At 49.6% G+C, this 21,352-nt stretch overlaps 3 protein-coding genes and 2 non-coding genes across 7 annotated transcripts; 4 read left to right on the plus strand and 1 right to left on the minus strand.

Annotated features, from left to right (window-relative positions):
- The first annotated feature begins 210 nt into the window (after window positions 1–210).
- On the plus strand, window positions 211–13,102 carry TNPO2 (transportin 2). Of its 3 annotated transcripts, none has more exons than XM_001362325.4 (25): window positions 211–420; window positions 995–1,119; window positions 2,256–2,331; window positions 3,022–3,171; window positions 3,336–3,442; window positions 3,675–3,808; window positions 4,055–4,136; window positions 4,311–4,433; window positions 4,527–4,645; window positions 5,449–5,509; window positions 5,731–5,902; window positions 6,120–6,272; window positions 6,406–6,631; window positions 6,911–7,082; window positions 7,170–7,256; window positions 7,492–7,599; window positions 7,683–7,841; window positions 8,359–8,446; window positions 8,714–8,812; window positions 8,927–9,022; window positions 9,454–9,559; window positions 9,751–9,850; window positions 10,008–10,082; window positions 10,172–10,304; window positions 10,465–13,102. In XM_001362325.4, the coding sequence occupies exons 2-24, from the start codon at window positions 1,021–1,023 to the stop codon at window positions 10,277–10,279; spliced, it is 2,700 nt and encodes an 899-aa protein (XP_001362362.1). In that variant the 5' UTR covers window positions 211–420; window positions 995–1,020; the 3' UTR covers window positions 10,280–10,304; window positions 10,465–13,102. The 3 variants fall into 3 exon arrangements, with proteins under 3 accessions (XP_001362362.1, XP_001362441.1, XP_056678672.1); XM_001362404.4 differs by having other exon boundaries at window positions 223–420; window positions 9,484–9,559; XM_056822694.1 differs by lacking the exons at window positions 211–420; window positions 995–1,119 and adding an exon at window positions 1,200–1,795.
- LOC130458666 (small nucleolar RNA SNORD41) lies at window positions 5,550–5,620 on the plus strand. Its single transcript, XR_008918072.1, has one exon. It is a non-coding gene; the product is annotated as a small nucleolar RNA SNORD41 (small nucleolar RNA).
- LOC130458665 (small nucleolar RNA SNORD41) lies at window positions 6,762–6,831 on the plus strand. The gene has a single exon (XR_008918071.1). It is a non-coding gene; the product is annotated as a small nucleolar RNA SNORD41 (small nucleolar RNA).
- Window positions 13,103–13,235: 133 nt separating the features above from the next.
- Window positions 13,236–17,992, plus strand: FBXW9 (F-box and WD repeat domain containing 9). Its single transcript, XM_001363139.4, has 10 exons — window positions 13,236–14,133; window positions 14,363–14,502; window positions 15,604–15,732; window positions 15,841–15,953; window positions 16,069–16,160; window positions 16,439–16,587; window positions 16,769–16,882; window positions 17,233–17,322; window positions 17,404–17,469; window positions 17,557–17,992. Exons 1-10 carry the CDS (start codon window positions 13,725–13,727, stop codon window positions 17,629–17,631), a joined length of 1,377 nt encoding a protein of 458 aa, XP_001363176.1. The 5' UTR covers window positions 13,236–13,724; the 3' UTR covers window positions 17,632–17,992.
- Window positions 17,993–18,287: 295 nt separating this feature from the next.
- Window positions 18,288–19,450, minus strand: GNG14 (G protein subunit gamma 14). The gene is made up of 3 exons (XM_007488484.3): window positions 19,400–19,450; window positions 18,813–18,958; window positions 18,288–18,717 (listed from the first exon to the last, which is right to left on the minus strand). The coding sequence occupies exons 2-3, from the start codon at window positions 18,903–18,905 to the stop codon at window positions 18,592–18,594; spliced, it is 219 nt and encodes a 72-aa protein (XP_007488546.1). The 5' UTR covers window positions 18,906–18,958; window positions 19,400–19,450; the 3' UTR covers window positions 18,288–18,591.
- Between the last annotated feature and the right edge of the window lie 1,902 nt (window positions 19,451–21,352).

Genomic DNA, 21,352 nt, shown 5'->3' on the forward strand with positions numbered 1-21,352 from the left:
GGGAGGAAGACTGGAGGACTAAAAGGCTAGAGAGACCCAAGAAGTATCATTCTCCCTTATCACGTGACGGAGTCCCGCTTCGGGTTCCGCTTCAGCGCAGTCGCTGATCACGTGACACCCTCGAGACTATGCTCCGCCCCCTCTTCTTTTCCCACCACCGCTCGGCGCCTTTCGCCTTCCTCCCTCCTCTCGAGTCCCTGGGCCCGCCCAGAGTTTTGATTGGCTGAGAGGAGACAGTTTGAACGGTGGACGGAAGCCGCTGCGGCTCAGGCCAAGTCGCGTTCTTTTTTTTTTTTTATTCGCTTCCTCGCTCCTCCCCGTGTGTGTCTCGGGAGAAGCCGCAGAGCGAGGAGTCGCCGCCGCCGCCGTCGCCGCTGCCGCCGCCGTCGTCTCCGCTGCCCTGGTCATCGTCGGGTCCCGGTGAGTGGTTCGGCCTGAGCCTATGGCCCCCGGCCCAGCCGGCTGCCAGCCGTGGCTTGTGGTAAGGGAGCAGGCGCTCCGGGGCCGAAGCTGGGCCTCGGGGAGCGGCCTGGCCTGTTAGTGGGCTCGGGCCCGGAGCCGGGGAGAGTGGGGCAAGCAGCGAGGAGGTGGTACTGCGCGACGGCGGCGGCCCGGCTGGATGGGGGTGCGGAGGGCTGAGGCCTCAAACCAGCGTGCACCCTCCTCTTGGCACCTCCCCTCCCCCCTCCCGCCTAATCGTCTTTCCCCTGGCTGGGCCCAGGTGGGGCCTCTTCCTTTCTCCCTGGGGCCAGCGCTTCGGGGACCTCTAGCAGAAAGCGGGGTGTGGGGGAGTAATCAGCTCTGGCTCTTGTTGTAGTTGCTGCTGCGCCCCTCCCCCTCTTCCTTTGGCCTCCCCACGTGGCCCCAGGGACTTTTCTGCCTCCTCATCTCCGCCCTCCCTTGTGGGGGGCCAGCACTGGTGTCCACTTATGTGACCAGGAACTGCAGGGGAGGATCTAATCTGCCTCCTTTTCTTCTCCTTGCCGCCTTTTAGACCAACCCCCCCCCCCCCTTCCCACCATGGACTGGCAGCCAGATGAACAGGGCCTTCAGCAGGTCCTCCAGCTCCTCAAGGATTCCCAGTCCCCCAACACGGCCACTCAGCGAGTTGTCCAAGACGTATCCTTCGGCTGCTTGATAGCTTCTGGCAAAGACAGAGGGGAGGGAAGGGGTTTAGGGGTTGTATGTCCAAAGCCTTCTTTCCTCTAAGGAATTGTGGGTTGAAGAGTAGTCTCCGCCCTGTAACATTTCTGCATGTTTTTTGTATCCAATTGTATGGGTATATTACACACTTTCCCTTAATTCATCCTTAAATGATAGAGTACCTACAGTTTATTACTATGTCTAGTTAGCACTCTGTCATGGAAGGGGTTGGGTGAGAGAAGAACTCTAATAGGAAACCGCTAGAATTTAAGCCACAGGTTCTGGTTCAATTCCTGACCCCTCTACTTATTTTCTCCATGGCTGAGCCACTCACTTCCCATCGGTTTCTGGCCTTACTTTTTTCTTCTATAAAATCAAGAGGTTGCACTCAGATGACTAAGGACCTTTCCAACTCAAGCTCTTCTGATCTTGTTGGAGGGAGAAACCATAAGATCATAGCTTTACAGTTGGAAAGAAACAGTGGTCATCATATTTAATTTCTTCCTTTTACAGATGAGGAAACTGAGGCCCAGAAAAGTTAAATGACTTGGATAAGGTCATAGGTTTTTGCCTGCTCTACTTCCTCCTTTTACAGATAAGGAAACTGAAGTCCAGAAAAAATGACTTGGATAAGGTCACAGATTTTTGCCTGGTGTGTGATTTGAACCTAAGTCTTTCTGACTCCCAAGTTTAATCTGTTATCTACTATACCACCCTATATCTAAAAAGAGCTCTAGAGATGCTAGGGATTGAAATCTGGAAATTATATGTTCAAATTTGAAGCATATGCTCTACCACTTTGCTAAATCCTCTCCAGGTATTCACATATAACTAATGTAAAGGAAGAAGGACAAAGAATGGAACCTGGGCCTGCTAGGAAATATTCCATCTTCCAATTGGTCAGGAGACTAGTGAAACTTTTCTGGGCATTGTGCTTATAATAAGATGATAACCACTGAGTATGAATGGGAGATAAGATGGAAGGAGGAGATAATAGGAAGTAGTTAGTGTCCCCAAGGGGTCCAATTTCTTCTTTGCATTTCTAACTCCTCACTAGTGTTGTCTAGAAGGGTCAGTATTGAACTGACTTAGTCCTTAATATTGTCCTACAGAAACTAAAGCAACTAAACCAATTTCCTGACTTTAATAACTACCTGATCTTTGTCCTGACACGATTGAAGTCAGAAGGTAAGTCTGATGGGCCCCAGGTACTTTTCCTTTGCCCTCTTCCCTCTGTCCTAAGAGATCAGAGGTACAACAGCCTGATCTTGAATTAAAAAGTCCAAATTAGCAAACATTTATCTGGCTTCTATTCTGTGTAAGTCATTTCAATGAGGATAAAATTATGAAAAATAAATAATACCTGTATTTGAGGAATATAAGTGTCAGAGAAACATACATAAGTATGCTGTAGAATGTAATCAATAGACAATGGAATCTAGGGAATTTGGGGAGGCAAGGTTGAGGAAACAAGGAGTCAGGGCAGGCTTCATGAGAAGATTTTCCATAAGGATTTCAGCAGATAGAGGTGAGCAAGCAATGCATTTGATCCATGAGGGGCAGCCTACATGAAGGTGCAAGAGATCAAGACAGCATTGTTCTATTTATACTCCAATTTGACTGGACTGCAGAATGTTTGGTTGTGTGAGAGCCAGGAGTATGAAATGTGCCTGGAAAGGCAGGTTGGATCCCTTTTTCCTTTCCCACTTCAGCAAGCTGACATAGGTCATTCTTGGGTAGATCAGGCCAGTTTGACCTTTCTGCTTCTTCAAAGAATGAATCCTTCCATTTCCCAGGGCCTGGGCTATAATTCTGGCTGACTGGAATTGAGCCCCTAGTAATTTCTACGCCAGTATTTTCCTCAATTCCTTTCCCCAGATGAACCAACACGATCCCTCAGTGGCCTCATTCTGAAGAACAATGTGAAGGCACATTACCAGAGCTTTCCCCCACCAGTGGCTGACTTTATCAAGCAAGAATGTCTCAATAACATTGGTGATGCCTCTTCGCTCATCCGAGCCACTATTGGTAAGGTTGGGGGTGGAGGTGGAAAGGCAGGATGGGTTGAAGATGCTGTCTCAGTAAGACTTTCTTTGTCTCCATTTCTGACCCTGTATGTTGTACCCCAAAGTGAGCCCCTAGAAGCCCATTCCTAGCTTCATGGATTCTCTCTTTTCTCTTCTTCCCACTAGGCATCCTCATCACCACTATTGCCTCCAAGGGAGAGCTCCAGATGTGGCCAGAATTGCTGCCTCAGTTGTGTAACCTCCTCAATTCTGAAGATTACAACACATGTGAGGTAGAAGGCTTTGTAGCCACTTTAGAAATACAATTAGAATGTACCACTCTAGAAAAATAGTTAGAATATACCTCCCTCCTCAGTAGGGAGAGCTACTGGGATGACAGGCCCATTTAGACTATGTTCAAGAATGGACACTGGCTATTTCAGGTTCCTGTGCCTTCTTTGTGTGGTGAGGATTATCTTCTCTTCTGCTCTCAACTGATCAGTGTCCTTCTTCTGTACCATGTAGGGGGCTTTTGGAGCCTTACAGAAGATCTGTGAAGACTCATCTGAGCTTTTGGACAGTGATGCGCTTAATCGACCCCTGAACATTATGATTCCTAAGTTCTTGCAGTTTTTCAAGCACTGTAGTCCCAAGATCCGGTATGTGGGTTTATACCTGAGACTGATCCCTTAAGTCTAGGAAATCCAGGGCTGGGAGAGAAGGAGGGCCCGGAGGAATTGTATGCTTATCTTCCCTGTCTTAGAACACTTAGGGCTAGGCAGAGGTCCCTTGCTAAAACAAAGGTTCTTCACTGGTATAAAGAGACTGGATTGCTAGAAGTTCCCTCTTGCCTTCTACCATTACTTAAGCTGTTCTTGGCCACCTTTCTTGATTTGCTTCTCCAGGTCCCATGCCATTGCTTGTGTAAATCAGTTCATTATGGATCGAGCTCAGGCACTGATGGACAACATTGACACCTTTATTGAGGTAGGCATTTTATACTTAGTGCCTCATAGGCTTACAGTTGATTGGGTGATGGAAGGGGAGGGGAAGGAACTAGGTAGAAAGAGGAACTCTGACCCCAGCTGGGGCCTGGCCCTTTTTGCCCTCTTTGGGTTCAGATTGACTTTATGGGCTGGGGTGGGGTGCGGTCACATCTAGCACCTGTTTGCCCTGGCGGTGGATGAGGACCCAGAAGTTCGGAAGAACGTGTGCCGGGCCCTGGTCATGCTGCTAGAAGTACGGATCGATCGGCTCATTCCTCACATGCATAGCATCATTCAGGTGTGCAAGAGTCTGGGGGGAGGGGGTTGGCCTTCATAAGATAGCAAAATGCATAGCATGCTGACACTCTTTTCTTTCTCTCCTCTTCTATAGTATATGCTGCAAAGAACTCAGGACCATGATGAAAATGTGGCCTTGGAGGCCTGTGAGTTCTGGCTGACACTAGCTGAACAACCCATCTGCAAGGAAGTTTTGTCATCCCACTTGGTGCAGTGAGTTCTGATTGTCGACCTGAGGCCCATTTCTTCTTGACCTCACCCCTCACCTAATTGGGTCCTGCTCTCCTGGCCCCTCTCCTGGCTCCTTCTCTAGGAACAGACTGAGTGACTTAACTGTGATTATATAACTGACTCCATGGCAGAACTAAGACTAGAATTGGAATCTATCTCCTGGCTCCTTATCCAATATTCTTACTGTTGGAATATTTGTAAACAGTTTAAAAAAAACTTTCTGTTTTAGAATCAATAAGTACTGGTTCCAAGGCAGAAGAACAATAAGGCCTGGGCAAGGGAGGTTAAGTGACTTGCTCAAGACTACATAGCTAGGAAGTGCCTGAGGTCAAATTTGAACCCAGGACCTTCCAGTCTCCAGTCTTGGCTCTCAAACCATTGAGCCACCAAGTGCCTCAAAACCAGCCTTTAAAACTTAAAACCTCCCACAAATGCACACTTAAATAGTGTAGAATTAAAATGTGTAGTTCTTGTTTCATGCTAATACTTTAACATTCTGAAGTATATTAAAAATGCATTTGTGTTTTAGGGGAGGAATATAAAAACTTTTTAGCTTGAGAAATCTTAAAATCCTAAGAAAAAAGTTATCTTTTATATAAATTCTGGGAAAAGATTGATGTTCTTGACTCTATAGTTATTTCTGAGCTGGAATGGAGACAGCTCCCTTAATTTGACATTCAAGCTACAGGGAGCTGCTACTTGAGCCCTCCCAGTCACTCAGCTCCCTTCTCTCCTCCAAATTGGCCTTAAGCTACCTAAGGCTTATATAGTCTTCCCTTCCCCAGGTTGATTCCAATCTTGGTGAATGGGATGAAGTATTCGGAGATTGACATCATCCTGCTCAAGGTAGAGGTCTCAGAGATGAACTGGCGGTGTCCTTAGCTCTTGGGAAATGATGCATCCTTCTCAGCCTGAGTGCTCTCTGAAGGTTTCTTGTATTCATACTGTCTGATCCCAGGAGGAGGCCTTGCTGGGGATGAGGGTTGGGGGTTCAAGAAGCAAGGGGGTGACTGGCAAGAGATATTGATCTACCCAGCAACACGACTCCTGCTGGGTCTTCTCTTCAGGGTGATGTGGAGGAGGATGAGGCTGTTCCAGACAGTGAGCAAGACATTAAGCCAAGGTTCCACAAGTCTCGAACAGTGACGCTGCCTCATGAGGAGGAGAGACCAGAGGACCCTGAGGATCCTGAGGAAGATGATGATGATGATGATGACACCCTGTCAGACTGGAACTTGAGTGTGTTGGGGCTGGTGTGAGAGGTGGGGAAGGGTAATGATAAATGCCCAAGGATATTCTCCTTACACTTGGAACATGATGCAGTTATCATCCCTGAGCCTATGGTGATGGCTATTGTATTCATACTGTCTGATCTCCTGGGGCCCTGGAGGAAATTAGGGCTTTTCTCTGCCCAGAGCCTGTTGCAGGTAGTGACTGATCCCCTCCATGATTGCAGGGAAATGCTCAGCTGCAGCACTGGATGTCTTGGCCAATGTGTTTCGGGAGGAGCTGCTTCCTCACCTGCTACCTCTGCTCAAGGGGCTGCTTTTCCACCCTGAGTGGGTCATCAAGGAATCTGGGATCTTGGTCCTCGGAGCCATTGCTGAGGGTGAGAGTTGAAGGGGAGTCAGCATTCATGAGGGGGTGTGATGGGTAGGAAATTCCTGGTATATAGAAAGTATATATGCCCAGCCATCTACCCACCAGTGCTTGCTTAGGGTGTCTCCTCCACATTCTTCCAGGCTGTATGCAGGGCATGGTTCCATACCTGCCTGAGCTCATCCCCCACCTGATCCAGTGCTTGTCAGATAAGAAAGCTTTGGTGCGATCCATTGCCTGTTGGACATTGAGTCGCTATGCCCACTGGGTAGTTAGCCAACCGCCAGACATGCACTTGAAGCCCTTGATGACTGAATTGCTGAAGCGAATCCTGGATGGCAACAAGCGTGTGCAGGAGGCAGCCTGTAGGTAATGCCATCCTGAATCCCTTTCCTGGCCTATGGTACCCAACTTGGCACCTAGACACTAAGCACCGAGCAAGGGTGGTGGTCTTTACAGCTTGATGGAAACAGCCTTTGAAATTGGGTTATTGTCTTCCTTGGATGTGATGGACAACTTACTGTTTGATGTCAAACTGATCTTTGTAGTATTCATACTGTCTGATCCTGGGTATGTCCAGGCCTTATCTTTAGGGCATTGTGGTTACCTGGACTTACCTTTACCATGGTCCTTAAACCCTTTCCACAGTGCTTTTGCTACCCTGGAGGAAGAGGCATGCACAGAACTGGTCCCTTATCTGAGCTTCATCCTGGATACTCTTGTTTTTGCCTTTGGCAAGTACCAACACAAGAACCTCTTGATCCTGTATGATGCCATTGGAACGCTCGCTGACTCTGTGGGCCACCACCTTAATCAGCCAGTGAGTGTTGAGTGCCTGGGTACTCTAGCCTTCTTTTTCCTCCCTCTTCTCCCCTTTATTATTCATTTACTTTTTCATCTTCATTAGGAATATATCCAAAAGCTGATGCCCCCCCTCATCCAGAAGTGGAATGAATTGAAAGATGAAGATAAGGACCTCTTCCCATTATTGGAAGTGAGTGGGGGGAGGGGAGTGCGTGCGTGCGTGCGTGATTATTGCCCTGTTCCAATCTATGATGAAGAATGGTTTAAGTTCATTTTGTCCATTCCTTGCTTCCAAAGCCAGACCTCTTAGTGTCTCCAAAGGTTCTGTGCTCCTGACCTGTAGCATAGGGAATCATGCCTGGGTCGGCATGATGGCCAGGGTTGGGTAACTTTTCTCCTAACCACTCCTTTTCATTCCCACACAGTGCTTGTCATCTGTGGCTACAGCTCTCCAGAGTGGTTTCTTGCCCTACTGTGAGCCTGTCTATCAGCGCTGTGTCACACTTGTCCAGAAGACACTGGCTCAGGCTATGGTATGTGTCAAGCCTCTTGGGGTCCTCTTGGCCATTCTTTTCCACTTTGGAGCTCTCATTACTCTTATCTCTCTACCTCACAGATGTACAACCAACACCCAGACCAATATGAGGCTCCAGACAAGGACTTCATGATTGTCGCCCTAGATCTCCTCAGTGGGCTAGCTGAAGGCCTGGGAGGCCAAGTGGAACAACTGGTTGCTCGAAGCAACATAATGACTCTGCTCTTCCAATGTATGCAAGTGAGTTGTCCAGTCTAATCCAGTCCAGGTCATCCTGGTCCCTTCCTACACCCCACCCCCCAATCCCATCATTTGTTCCTGTAGCAAATATTTAGTGATGTTTTTATTGTGACATCTTGAGCCAGAAGCTGAGGAGGTATGAATAAGGATAAGATAAAGTCCCTCCCTGAGTTTATAGTTTTATTGAAGAAATAAGTTGCCATAGAACCATAGGCCAAATGTAATAGCTATTAGAGTGTTATAAATAGGAAGTTTTGTTGGGAGTTCAGAGGAAGGAGAGATGACTTCCAACGGGTGATATCAGAGGGATACTTTGTGGCAGATTTGAGCTGGACCTTGAGGGTGGTTAGGATTTCCATAAGAAAGCATGGATGAGAGGGGGAATATTGGAGGAAAAGGCAGTGGTAAAGTCATGGGGGTCAAATTCAGGGAACAGTAAAGATAGCCATTTGGCTGGAGTGGAGGTTGTGCCCACCTCCTTGGACACTGACCCTTGGCTGTTTCCCCCTTTCCCCAGGACACCATGCCAGAAGTCCGTCAGAGCTCCTTTGCTCTCCTGGGAGACCTTACCAAAGCTTGCTTCATGCATGTCAAGCCCTGCATCGGTATTTGCTAAGGATCTGCTGCCCCTCACCTTATAGTCCATATTCCCAGCTCTGCCACTGCCCTGGAAGGTGTTGGAGATAAACCATTGGGTGGGGTGCTATTGGTCTTGATTGTAGACATATTGTCTGGTCTGAAGAATACCTGGGGCAGGGAGATTTTCAGGTTTTAGTCCTCAAAGTTGAGGGGCCAGGAGCTCCTGCCTTATTCTCCCCTTCCCTGTACTTCTTTTTCCGTAGCAGTATCTCACCCCTAACCTCTCCCCTCAGCTGAATTCATGCCTATTTTGGGCACTAACCTGAATCCTGAGTTCATCTCCGTCTGCAACAATGCCACCTGGGCTATTGGGGAGATCTGCATGCAAATGGGTGAGTGCCTAGGGTCCCACAAAATGCTTGGTAGAACTAGGAGGCTAAGATTGGGTAGGAAGTCACTAACTTCTTAAGTGGCCCTAATCTTCCTCCTCCTACATTGTCCCCCAGGGGCTGAGATGCAGCCCTATGTGCAGATGGTCCTTAACAATCTGGTGGAAATCATCAACCGTCCCAACACCCCCAAGACCCTATTGGAGAATACAGGTGGGAGCCCAGGCCCAACCTGGGCAATCTCTTCCCCTACCACCAATCTGGGAAGCCACAGTTTTCCCCCCAGTTGGGGGTCCCCCTATCCTTAATCTTGGGGCCCTCTATATCCTTTTATCACTGTGCTAAATTAGCTGGGGCAAGGCCCCCCAGTCCTCTTCTCCCCATGGTCTGGGAAAGAGAGAAATCCACAGGAAATAGCCCAAATCTCTGGGCCACCGGCCCAGTCCAGCCTCCTTCCCCAAAACGGGGTCAAGGGACTGAGCCCCCATTGGGGCCTGAAGCCTGGCTCAATTGAACTGGGCATCTTTTGTCTCCCCTGCTGGCTCCTCTAGAATGAGTCTGCAGGGGCTGGGGCCAGGGCGGGGGTCAGTGCCCCCACCCAGAGGCCCTGCCACGTACAGTCCCGGGGCCACTCGGGGTTTCAGGTCGCCTGACGAGTCCCTCTGCCATTCCAGCCATCACCATCGGCCGCCTGGGCTACGTGTGCCCACAGGAGGTGGCGCCCATGCTCCAGCAATTCATCAGGCCCTGGTGGGTGTGTGTGCTGCCTATGGCCTTGCTCTCCCTGCTTTCCCCCCTCCTGTCTCAAACTGCATGTCAACGTTCCATTCTACTGCTTTCTCTTCCTTCCTGGGTTCATCCTGGTGGTTTGTCCTCTTGACTTTGCTTTCTCTTCTCTGAGCTGCCTGCCCATGCCCACTCTCTTGTTGTGCCTGTTGCAGGTGCACATCTCTCAGGAACATCCGAGACAACGAGGAGAAGGATTCAGCCTTCCGGGGCATCTGTATGATGATAGGGGTAAACCCAGGAGGGGTTGTTCAGGTAATAGGGATTGGGGCAGGGAGGGGTTTCTCCTTTTTTTTCTTGAGGAAGGAGTTTGTCTCCTAGGGACATTGGGAGCATGGGAGTATCAGTGGGTGCTAGGTTTTGTGACAGGCAGCACTTCACAGCTGGAATGGATGGGGGTCTTTATTCTCAGGATTTTATTTTCTTCTGTGATGCTGTGGCCTCTTGGGTAAGCCCTAAGGATGACCTTCGGGACATGTTTTATAAGGTGAGTCCTGGGGCTTGGGATAGGACTTCCTCCCATTTTGCCTCTACTTAGGGGCACCTCTTCTATGTCCCTTCTTTTCCCTTCACCAGATACTCCATGGCTTCAAAGACCAAGTGGGGGAAGAGAATTGGCAGCAGTTTTCAGAGCAGTTCCCACCTCTGCTCAAGGAGAGATTAGCTGCCTTCTATGGAGTCTAGGTGAAACTGGGAGACCACGCACTAGGTAAAGACCCAGGCCTCCAGGAATAGCCAGTTCCTCCATCTCCATCCTGGAGAATGGTGGAAGAGAGGTGAAGCTGCTATTGGGAGCAGCCTGAGGCTCTGGACACTGGGGACTGGGGCCCTGTTGCTGATGCTCCTTCCTCCTCTCCCTTTGTCTCCAGGTTCCTGACGGCGTTGGGAGGGGTTGCTGGGAGCTCATCAGCATCCAGGTGTTGCAGTGCCCTGTCAGTGGGGGGTTAGGGAGGAGTACGTGGGACACAAAACTAAACGACTTCCCGTCTTCCTGCCATTGCGGGGGTGGGGGGTGGGGGGCCTCCACGCTCATTCTACAAACCAGGGGCTTTCATCTCTGGCAGAAGCCTGAGCAGTGCCAGCCACACGGGGGGCGGTGGGTGGGGGGAGGACTCGCTGCAACAGGATCTTGTTTTGGAGGAGGAGGAGGAGGAAGAATGGGAAACAAACGGGGAAAGGGAATTGTTCTAGTGATCCGAGAGACACTGACACAGATGGTCTCTCGTGCGCACAGAGTAGGGTTAAAAAACGTTTAAAAACGAAAGGAAAAATAGAACAAGCAGCCACTATTCTGGTACTGCCCATCAGTCTGGCGGGGTGGGGGGTGTCGCTGTGGGGGGATTATGGTGCATCCAGATTGGTGGGAGGGGGGCTTTGCCTGGTTCTCCCACCTTTTTCCCTGACTGCATGGTGACATTTAGAGTAGCGAATCCTGTGAGTTAGGCCATAATGACTTAAATGTAACCTTCATCTAGAGTTTAAGATGCTTCTGTAATAGGTGCTGTGCATTGGTCTGAAGAATGCCATGACAGAGGGTCCCAGCTGGCAAGAGCCCAGTGCCTTGGGGCCATGGGTTGGGGAGGGAGAAAAAGAAGGTACAGGTCCTCCTCTGGGCTGTCTAGCCCAATGATTCATCCAGGAGGGCAGCCATTTCCTGGGCCCTAGGCCCTGCTACACTGGTCAGCACTGTAGAGACGCATGCTTTTAAAGCTACTGCTCAGCGAATTCTTCTCTCACCGGTTGTATACCTGTATCCTGCTGCTGCTATTGCGTTTACTTCACCTTTCCCTTTCAAACCCAGTGGAGGGAGGGGGGACAGAAGGGGAGCAGGTAGCAGCTGGGAGATGTGGCGTGTTTGGAGCATAAGGTGAGCCCCTTCAACTTGGGTCCACTGTCTCCCAGCCTTCATCTTGAGACTACCTAGCAATCTTCCCACTGGGAGGAAGACTGTTTGCTTCTCTACCACTGTTGGTTCCCCATATGTGGATGAGCCCTAAGATATCAGAGCATACACTGAATGAATACAACTTAGTATCTCTTCTTTCTCTCTCCTAGAAATGTTGATAGGACAGTCTTAGAGGTTCTTTCCTGTTTCCTTTTCTGTCCTGTTCAGGCCTCAGGGCCATCCTTTTCTTGTCTCATTTTATTTAACATTTTTGGTACTGGGACAATGGCTGGAACCAGCTTTGACCATAGCCAGGAAAAGCTTTCTTCTGGGTGGTTTACTTGCTGGGAATTGTCAGCCAAGTGGTAGCAGTGGGAAGTCAGAGCCCAGGTGAATCAGAGTGAGAGGGGAAAGTGAAACAGATGGCCCATAGAATTTCTACTTACTCATTCCCTCAGTCCTTAATAAGAGCCCAGAGGGGAGAAGTGAGTGAGAAGTGGTTAGTTGAGGCAGACTTTGCTTTGCGGAAACTAGGATAGGGACTTCTATAAATGCTGTCCAACCTGGACCTAAGGAATCGAGGTCTGGTGATTTTTTTTTTTCTGGGCCTGGGAACTGTCAGTATCCTGGTGGAACCCAAGGTAAATGTAGGCAAAAGAGGAGGGGATTACAATGAGGAGGGATCAGTGCTGTAGTCCCTGGAGAGGTGTCACCAATGGGCTTTGATGGAAGCAAACTCAACTGGGAAGCAGTCCAGTGGCTTTCTGCTCCCTCTTGTCTTCTCTGTAATTGGATTTTGGTGTCTTTTGTCAGCCCTTCTCTAGGGGCCCGAGATCTCCCTTTTCTTAGGTGAAGCCCTGGGACTTCTGCCTGCCTTCCACCTCAGGATGGGGAACCCTGTAGCTTTTAAGTCAGGGCCTGTCTTTCCCTTCCATTTCTCTTCCATCCCTCATTCACCATTTCAAGCGTGGTGTCACGCACATTCCTCAGCTCAGCTTTTTAATTTAATTTTTTAAAATCGCGTAAAAACTCGAGCAGGTCTCTGGGAGCCGTTTACAAATGTTTTTGTTTTTTATTTTGTTAAATTTTATTTTTTTAATTCTGTTTTTTTGTTTTTATTTTATTTTTTTATTTTTATTTTTTTTTTGGAGAGCCTTTTCCCCTGGGGTGCTTGAGGTATATAGTCTTGTAGCATCCAGGCTAGGCGTTTTTTTCACTCAGGATGAACGAGGTCCATGCTTAGGCTCTGAGGGACCCAGAGAAGGGGGATGGGGGAGCAAGGTGTTTTTTTTTTCCCTTCCAGATTATTTAATTTTTTAGTTTAGTTTTTTTTTTCCACAATGAAGTTAAAGCTCCATGATCCAACTGCCTCTGCCTCTGTTTGAGTTAGTTTCTGATTTCGGGAGTTTGCTTGGCCTGGGTGACGGTGCTGACTCTAGTTTTTAGCCTCCTGTCTGTTGAATCCTCGATTTGTACATTTGTAAATGTGCTGTAATGTTTCCTATGGTAAAACTGCTGTGGATTAGTGTTGAAGCAACTGCTTGCACCTTTGCTCCAATGAGATTTTTCTCATTTTATGTATAATTTTTTTGTTGACTAAAAACCAGTTTCTTGTGACTCAAGTTTTTTGGCTTCTGCCTTTGTGTCTGCCCGGGGATCGGAAGGGTGGGACCTCCTGCTAGGGGTGGGGGCGGGGTCAGAAGGCCGGGGCTACCTGCCGAGAAGAATGAATGATCGCGGACTGGTGGCTCCGGCGGGATTCAGGAGTACCAGAGTCCGTCAGCACAGAGGGCGCCTCCCGTTTTGTGGTCTTGCCTTCCTCTACGTCATCAGCCGGCACCGGAAGTAACTCCTGGTGCCTTGGAGACGGAATGCAACAGGGGTGGTGGCGGCGGTCTGGGTGACAGGTGGAAGGTGGGGAGGCTCCGAGAGAGACCCTTAAGCCAGTCCTCAGTCTTCACTCCCATCCCCCGACCCCTCTCGACCCAGGCCCAGGACTCCCATAGTGCAGCGCGGCGAGGTGGGAAGAGCGCTGGATTGGAATGAGAGTACTGCCTCTGCCGTTTACTGCTCGTGTGACATTGGGCGAATCACTTCACTGATTTGAGGCTCCGTGTCTTCCTCCGTAAAGTGAGGGGATTGGATTGAGGGGCCTACGGAGGCCCTTCCAGCCCTCATCCTGTGATCGTATGCTCTCAGGGTGCTGTCCCCCTCACCTCCGCCCCCCAAGGGTGTCCCGCTGGCATGGAGCCGCCCCCCGACGACTCCCAGGACTGGGATGAGGATTCAGACCCCGAGATGGACCCCGACGCCCAAGCCCAGGAGTACATCGACCGAGTTTTGGGCTCGCCCGGCCCAGCTCTGGCCCGCGCGGTCCTGGCCCCGCCGCCAGTGGTCAGCCCCCGGCCACCCCCTGCCGAGCTGTGGCGGGAGTCCAGGCTTTCCCCCGGCGGGGAGACCGGCCCGGCCGCGTCCGGGCTGCTGGGCCTGCCGCTGGAGCTGATTCTGGAGATCTGTTCCTACCTCGAGGCAAGGCTAGTGCTGGAGGTCTTGCCCTTGGTGTGCCGGTCCCTCCGGGACATCGTCCAGGACCAGGTCATGTGGAAGATTCGCGTGCAGAAGCTCCTGGGTGGGGCCTACCCTGTGGTGGAAGGTGCGAGGGCTGGGGGAGGGACCCGAGCCTTTGCCGATCGCGCGACTTTACTGGGTGTGGGGCCCGGATTCCTTCGGGGGCGCCAAGTTGTTACCCTGATCCACTGGTCTGGAAGGAGAGGGCTGTAAAATTAGGTAGTGAGGCTGTGGTGAGGTGGGAGCCTACAGGCTTTCTGGATGGGGTGGGGTTCAGACCTCACTACCCCGCCTCCTCCCCTCCCCCCCGACAGAGGAGGACTTTGACTGGCCAGCTGCCTGCATCGAATTAGAGGAGCACTTGGCCGGTTGGGCAGATGATGGGCGTCGAGCCGAATACTTCTGCTTGTCTGATGGCCACTTTGCCTCCATTGACTCCGTGCTCCTGCTGCAGGTGAGGACAAGGCAAGTCTCTGGGCTGGGGAGGCTGGACGGAATCTAGATTTGAACTGTAGGATTTTGAGCTGCAAGAGACCTTATCAAAGGTAACATGAAGATTTCTGACTCTAGGATTACAAAGCCAACCTCTGAGGGATAGAGAGTGCAAGGAGTAGACTTGATAGATGAGAAAACTGAAGTCAAAAGTTAATGACTTTTGTGAGCTGTGAGCGCCATTACTGAACCTCTCCCAGAGACATTTCCAAATGAAGTTATCACCTTTTTCCAAACCTCCCATCCTTTTTCTTACCTGGCCATTTCTGTTAAGGGCAGGGCCATCTTGAATTCTTCTCCTTCCTTTATCCAGTTAGCAGCCAAGTCTAATTAATTCTTCTACGTCCTCTCAGATCCAAGTAACAGGTCCTTGTCATTTGTTACCCCAACATTTACAACTAGTCTCCTCCTCTTCATTGTCCCCCTTATATCTGGCTACTGCACAGCTAACAAATGCATCACCCTCCTGCTTGAAAAGCCTCAATAGGAGAACATACTCATAATTTAAAGAGCATTTAGAGCTCTTCGAAAAACCTGGCTGCAGCCTTTGCTGTGTAAACTCCTCCTTGTCTGTGAATTGTGCCTCTCCCCTCTATCTTTGCACAGCTCTTCTTATTGCCTGCCCAGTATGCTCTCATTCCTCACTTCTGCATCTTGGATTCCTGAACTCACTTCAAGTCACAGCTCAAGTGCCTTTTCCTAAAAGATGCCTTGACCTTATTTTAACTTTCTGTATGAATGTTGGTGACTGTACCCAGGGAGCTGTTTATTCCTGATTACCAGAGCCAGAATTTGAACATCAGTCTTAGGCATGGTGGAAAGAACTTGAGGTTTTGGAATTGAAGAACTTGATTTGAATCTCAGCTCTTTGTGATCTTGGGTATATAGATTACATTTTCTGGCCTTCAGTTTCCTCAAGCTGTACTGTTGGATGGGGTTAGGTTGGATGATCTCAGAGGTCACATCTAGTTCTTAAGTTCTGTCCTCTTGTTACTAAATTCATGGTTCTTTTGGCCTTCATACTCATACTTCATACTTCATACAGAAACCCTGTGTCTTTCAGGGTGGAGCACTCTGTGTCTCAGGCTCCCGGGACAGAAATGTCAACCTATGGGATTTAAGACAGCTTGGAGTAGAGCCAGGCAAGGTTCTGGTCAAGGCCTTGGGTACCCAGAGGAGTGGGACCCACAAGGTGAGCAATTGGGAGCCAGGCTATGGGGTGATCTTTCTGCTGGGCTTATTCCTGTACTACCCCCCCCCCCAATATTATTCTATGTTCCGACTCCTACCAATTCTCCAGGGCTGGGTCTGGTCCTTGGCTGCCCAGGATAACCGTGTATGCTCGGGCTCCTGGGATAGCACAGTGAAGCTCTGGGACATGGAGGCTGATGGGCAGCAGTTTGGGGAGATCAGGTATGCGGTGAGGGCGAGGGAGGGAGTGCTAAGGTTCAAGCCTTATGGGGATGGAAAAGTGTAAGGCCCAGTGGGCCCACCTTTCCTTCCCCCAGCCCCATTCCTGTCTCCCTAGGGGCAAGGCTGCAGTACTCTGTCTCTCCTACCGTCCAGACATCCTGGTCACTGGCACCTATGATAAGAAAGTGACTGTTTACGACCCCCGAGGTGGGCCCACAGAATCCTGGGCAGAGATAGGGAAAGCAGGGTCCCCTGGGGAGTGTAGGAGAGGGTTTTGTCTGCCAGGCAGAGAAGACTCTTCCAGGGATGTATAGTTGAGAGCAGGTGCTCCTCGTGCTAACTGGGGGTGGCTGATGGTATAGTCACAGCCTGAGATCAAGTCTCAGAAGGCAGCCTTCCCAAGAATCCACCTGGCCTGGACCTGGAGCCCTTGGGAGGGGAGGAAGTGATCAGCTATTCTAATGCTTAACTTACCCCTGGCATAGCGGGCCAGGCCTTGGTGAAGAGCCGAAGGCTGCATTCTAGTGCTGTGCTGGCCTTGCTGGCTGATGACCAGTACATCATCTCAGGAAGTGAGGACCGAACACTGGTGGTGTTTGAGCGTCGGACCAACAGCGTCCTGCAGCGGCTGCAGGTGCTGGGACCCATTGGGGCTTGGGGAGAAGAGTGGGGTCCGGATTTGATGCTGCCCCTGTCCTGGCCCCATCCTGAATGGGGGTGAGGGGTGGCACTTGGCCTCTGACCTAGCTTTGGGGTGGAGTAGCAGATAGGGCCTGATTTTTCCTCTCCTGAGCCTTCCTCTTCCATCCCACCAGCTGGAGTCCTACCTTCTGTGCATGTCCTATCGGCAACCGCAGCTCTGGGCTGGGGACAACCAGGGCCTGCTCTATGTATTTGAGAACCATGGAGGCCAGTTCAAGCATATTAGGGTGCGCTACTTCCCAGTTCTACTCACCTTGGCTCAACCTCCTCCCTTGTCCATTTCTCTTCTGACATCAGGGGTAGGAGGGTGAACCATGGCAAATAATCTCACAAGTTTTCAGTGACTTCCTCTGTTAAATGACAGGTTTGGACTAGGTGATCGATAAGCCCTTTTGGGGGGGGTATGGGGTGTTTTCCATTCTAGGAGTTGGGAAAGGGGGTGGTGCAGAGGAGCCCTGGGAATATGATCTTAGCTAGGATCAGGGTTAAGAGGGTGTGGGGAGAGCAGGGCCTGGTGTTGGGTGATAGAAACCCTGCATGCCATGTTTCATCCCTTGTATCATATTCTTCCTTGTAGTCCTTCGATGTGGGACATAGGTCACAAATCACTGGCATTGAACATTCCTTGGGGTCACTTTACACCACGTCCACAGACAAGACCATTCGGGTAAGCAGAGGCTGGCCAGGGTTCCCAAAGTGAGCTACAAATCTTTGCCTCCAGACTCTGAGCCTGGTCTTTCCTCCCCAGGTACATGTGCCCACTGACCCACCACGGACCATCTGTACCCGAAGCCATCACAATGTTCTTAATGGGGTAAGGCCTCCTTTTCCAAGCTCAGCTTTACTCTGTTTTCTCCCCCCTTCACTCCAATAAGGTGTGTGCCTGATTTCCCTCTGCCAGGTCTGTGCTGATGGGAATGTGGTAGTAGCTGCATCTGGGGGCCTGTCTCTGGAGGTGTGGAGACTGAAGCCCTGAAGAGGGGGTCTGGCCAAGGCATCTTGGAACCTATGCTGCTGCTCATGCTTCTCCCTCCATGGCCCCAAACCCTGTTGTTGAGGCCCATCCCAACTCTCCGGGTCTTGGACCTGGCTCTGTGGTGCTACCAGAAGCCCTAGCCATTTTCTCTAGGGGCTGGGACTCTTATCACTCCCACTGTGCAAGCCCATAGCTCCTAATGGGGGATAAACCCCATCCTCCAGGACAGGAGAAGTATTGAGGGGTCCCTCTGGTATCGTCTGGACCCGATCCCCCCCCCCCTGTTATTTATTATTGGAATACCCCTTCCCCCAATGTTGAGAGCAAAGAAGCTCAGGAATAAACCTGTTGGATGATCCCACCCTGCTTCGATCTGAGCCTTCTGGGGCCTCTTCATGGGTGCCTTTTGTGCCTTTGTGTGGATGGAGATTGGGTGTCTGTGTGTGACTCTGCACTTGGAAGGTGGGGGGTGGAGGGTGGGCAGTTTACAGTTTGTGACCATGCGGCTTATTGAGTGGCAGCATCATACCTGTGACATGAGAAGCATGTTTGTCAGAGATTGAGAGAGAGCCCATGTGAAGGGGTGGCCACGAGATGCATGCAAGTGGTACTTGGTTCTCCTTCCCAGACATAGGAACTCACACTCAGACCTGGAGTTAAGGATCTCATCTTTAATAAAGCCTGAACCACAGATTTTCCTGGGGCTTTTACACCCCATGTGGGATTGAAGGGAAAGGAAAGGAGGTCACGTAGAAAGGGGTATCGCAGGATGGGAATGGCTCAGGACTCAGGGATTTTGGGGAGTGGGGGATATCTCAGGCCACAGGGACCTGATGGTCAGGGCATCTTAGGATAGAGAGATAAGGAATCTCTTGATAGGAATTGAGTTGATTCAGGAATTTGAGGGAAAGGATCTCACAATGGAGATATCTCAAGGTACAAGGGTTCCTAGAGAGGGGATCACAGAATGGTGCAAGGCTTCTTCTCCTTGAAGGGGTTGACAGCAGCTGGGATGCCCATGAGGAATGGGTCACTTTTGGCATGTTCCACACAGTACTGCAAGAGCTCCCCTGCTGCCTTGGATACCTAAGGTCAGATCAAAGGTCTCCCTTGTCACCAAGGACCTAGGCCCCTTCCCATCCCCATCCCCAACCCATCCCCTCCCAGGCTTGAGCCCTCACCTGGACACGGTCAATGCCAGCTTCCATCCGCAGCTGCTCCACTGCCCGGCGGGCCTGCCCTATGTCACTGCCACTTGACATCTTGCTGGACATCTGCTGAATGGCTGAGAGGGGCTTGGAATTGCCCAAATGGAAAGCTCTATGTCCTTGCAGGGAGAGAGGTCAGCTGTCAGCCCTAGTCCCTACCCGAGTCACTCTGGGGGCTGGAAGATTTGTTCTGCCACTTACAGTGTGACTGCAGTCTTGGACAAGTTACATCCCCTACCTCAGTTTGCTCATCTGAGAAATGAGATGATCAAACTATATGATCTCCACAGCCTTTCCTAGCTTTAAATACTATGGTTCCCAAGCCAGCTTCCTTCATTTCTCCTTCCCAACCTGAATCTCCCCGGCTGCCCCAGGCCCAAGAATGCATCATTTGATCATTCCCCTGGAAGTCAAGGAAGGCTGCATGTGGAGTCAGGATTCAGAGGCAAAGCTCAGCTCTTCTGGTCTTCCCCATCTCCAGGCCTTGGGGGTTTTGTAAAATAAAGGTATTGGACTAAATAGTTTTTTCAGCTTTCTACTTTAAATCCTATAATCCTCACCTCTCCACGGAGAGTTCCTCTCTGTGTCGGGCTGGATCTGGTTAGTGCCCAGGAAGCAATGCAGCCTTCCCTATCCACTCATAATAGCCCAGTCCCCTGGACTCCCAGGGTGCAGGCTTCCCTTTCTTCCCTCCCACTAGTGCCTTTGAAGCCAGGACACCTGGGGACTGAAATGTCACTGCCAGGAAACAGCAGCAGCTGCAGTGGCTGTGAAGTGGGCAAAGGAAGAGCATCACGATAACCCGCTTGTCGGGCAGGAGCCCCGAAAGGGAAGCCTAGTGTTGCTGGGGCTCCAACATACAAGCTTGATGTCTCAGGTCCTGCCTGCTTTCATGGACTGTAGGAGGTCATGGCCAGAGGGAACAGAAATCACCTATAGCAGTAGGCTCCAAAGTAGAGGGCTGTGGCATTACCTCAAATGGCACATGACCACAGGGATCGGGAAGATGAATCTTTCCTTCGCTTCCATAACCCATCATGGCCTTGTTTATGTCCGACCCTCTCATATCAAAAGAAAAGTTATCCTAACCTTATAATAATTCTCAGTTTTATGTACAACCCTTGCCTTTGATGGTTAACAAATCCTCTATTTGGCCTTTGTTAAATTCGAAATAATAAGAATGCCCTTCCACCATCTCCAACCCCCTTAGACCAGCAAGGCTCAATGTTTCCCCACTTCGCTGCATCCCACCACTGACCTCTTATGGCCTCCACAGGTTCTGACCCAGGGAACATATGGCAGGCATGGGTAGAGGCCAATGCTGTGCCACCAAGGTCTTCTTATGATCAGGTCCTGCTTCCCAAGAGGAAGAACCATCTTTTCCCCTCCTTCCCATTTTCTTGTCAGGGAGTCACAAAGGGCAAGGATAGGTTGTGCTTTATAATATGACTTTTATTATTATTATATATAATAATAAATATATTTATTATTTATTGTTTGATTTTTAATTAATTATTTAATATTTATTATTATAAATGAATAAATATAATAATAACATATAATATAAAAATATTATAATATCTTTTCCTTTTAAATCTGCTGTTCTTCTGAACTTCCCTATTCCTAGTGAGGACGCTACCTTCCTTCTAGGCACATTCAGAGCCACCACACAGAACTCAATCCCTGCCTCACCCCCATACCAGTCAATTCGGTCTTCTTTCTACCTCTCACAACTATCCCTTTCTCTCCACTCTTGATGGGGCCTTGGAGCCTCTCATCTAGACTTTGACCAGCAGTCTAATTGGCTTCCCCACCTCATATCCATCCTCCACATGGCTGGCAAAATGATTTTCTTAGGACACAGGCCAGAACATATCTTTCCCTCTTCAGTAAACTCCAATGACTCCCTATTGACTATATGATCAAAGTTTGTCATCTTCTAAAAATTTACATTTTTTATAAAGTTTTATCAAACATATTCTAGTAGTAGGGTGATAAGGACTGTGGTTTTCATTCTTTTGGGGGACTCCTAGGTGAAGAAAATTTCTTCCACCAATGCAGGTTAACATCTTGGCAATTTGCAGTTTAGTTGCCTAAAGCAAGAGCACTTTGAGATCTTCACCTAGTTGCCATTTGTCAGGACTTGAACCCATTTCTCTTTCCACTATATCATTATTTTGTTGTTGTTCAGTCAGGTCCAACTCTTTATAACTCCATTTGGGATTTCCTTGGCAAAGATATTAGAGTGGTTTGCCATTCTCTTTTCTAGCTTGTTTTACAGATAAAGAAACTGAGGTAAACGGGGTTAAATGACTTGCCCAAGGTCACACAGCTTGAAGTGTCTGAGGCTAGATTTTAATACAGGTCTTTCTGACTCCAGTCCTGGTGTTTTATCCATTGAACCACCTAGCTGCCTTTATACTATTATACATTTCCATAATTTATAAATAAGTGTATATAGAGAACTTACAAATAAATGTATTCATGTTGGGGTTATAGGCTCAAACATTTTT

Source organism: Monodelphis domestica, chromosome 3, assembly GCF_027887165.1.
Source record: "Monodelphis domestica isolate mMonDom1 chromosome 3, mMonDom1.pri, whole genome shotgun sequence".
Classification (NCBI taxonomy): domain Eukaryota; kingdom Metazoa; phylum Chordata; class Mammalia; order Didelphimorphia; family Didelphidae; genus Monodelphis; species Monodelphis domestica.

Excerpts from the sequence above, each read along its gene's own strand:
- TNPO2 (XM_001362325.4), top strand. The coding sequence starts at position 1,021 with ATGGACTGGCAGCCAGATGAACAGGGCCTTCAGCAGGTCCTCCAGCTC. Across the intron at positions 3,809-4,054 it reads CACTGTAGTCCCAAGATCCG|GTCCCATGCCATTGCTTGTG; the intron begins GTATGTGGGTTT and ends TTGCTTCTCCAG. Across the intron at positions 8,813-8,926 it reads GGAGATCTGCATGCAAATGG|GGGCTGAGATGCAGCCCTAT; the intron begins GTGAGTGCCTAG and ends ATTGTCCCCCAG.
- FBXW9 (XM_001363139.4), top strand. The coding sequence starts at position 13,725 with ATGGAGCCGCCCCCCGACGACTCCCAGGACTGGGATGAGGATTCAGAC. Across the intron at positions 15,733-15,840 it reads AGAGGAGTGGGACCCACAAG|GGCTGGGTCTGGTCCTTGGC; the intron begins GTGAGCAATTGG and ends CCAATTCTCCAG. Across the intron at positions 16,161-16,438 it reads GACTGTTTACGACCCCCGAG|CGGGCCAGGCCTTGGTGAAG; the intron begins GTGGGCCCACAG and ends CCCCTGGCATAG.
- GNG14 (XM_007488484.3), bottom strand. The coding sequence starts at position 18,905 with ATGTCCAGCAAGATGTCAAGTGGCAGTGACATAGGGCAGGCCCGCCGG. Across the intron at positions 18,718-18,812 it reads CTGGCATTGACCGTGTCCAG|GTATCCAAGGCAGCAGGGGA; the intron begins GTGAGGGCTCAA and ends ATCTGACCTTAG.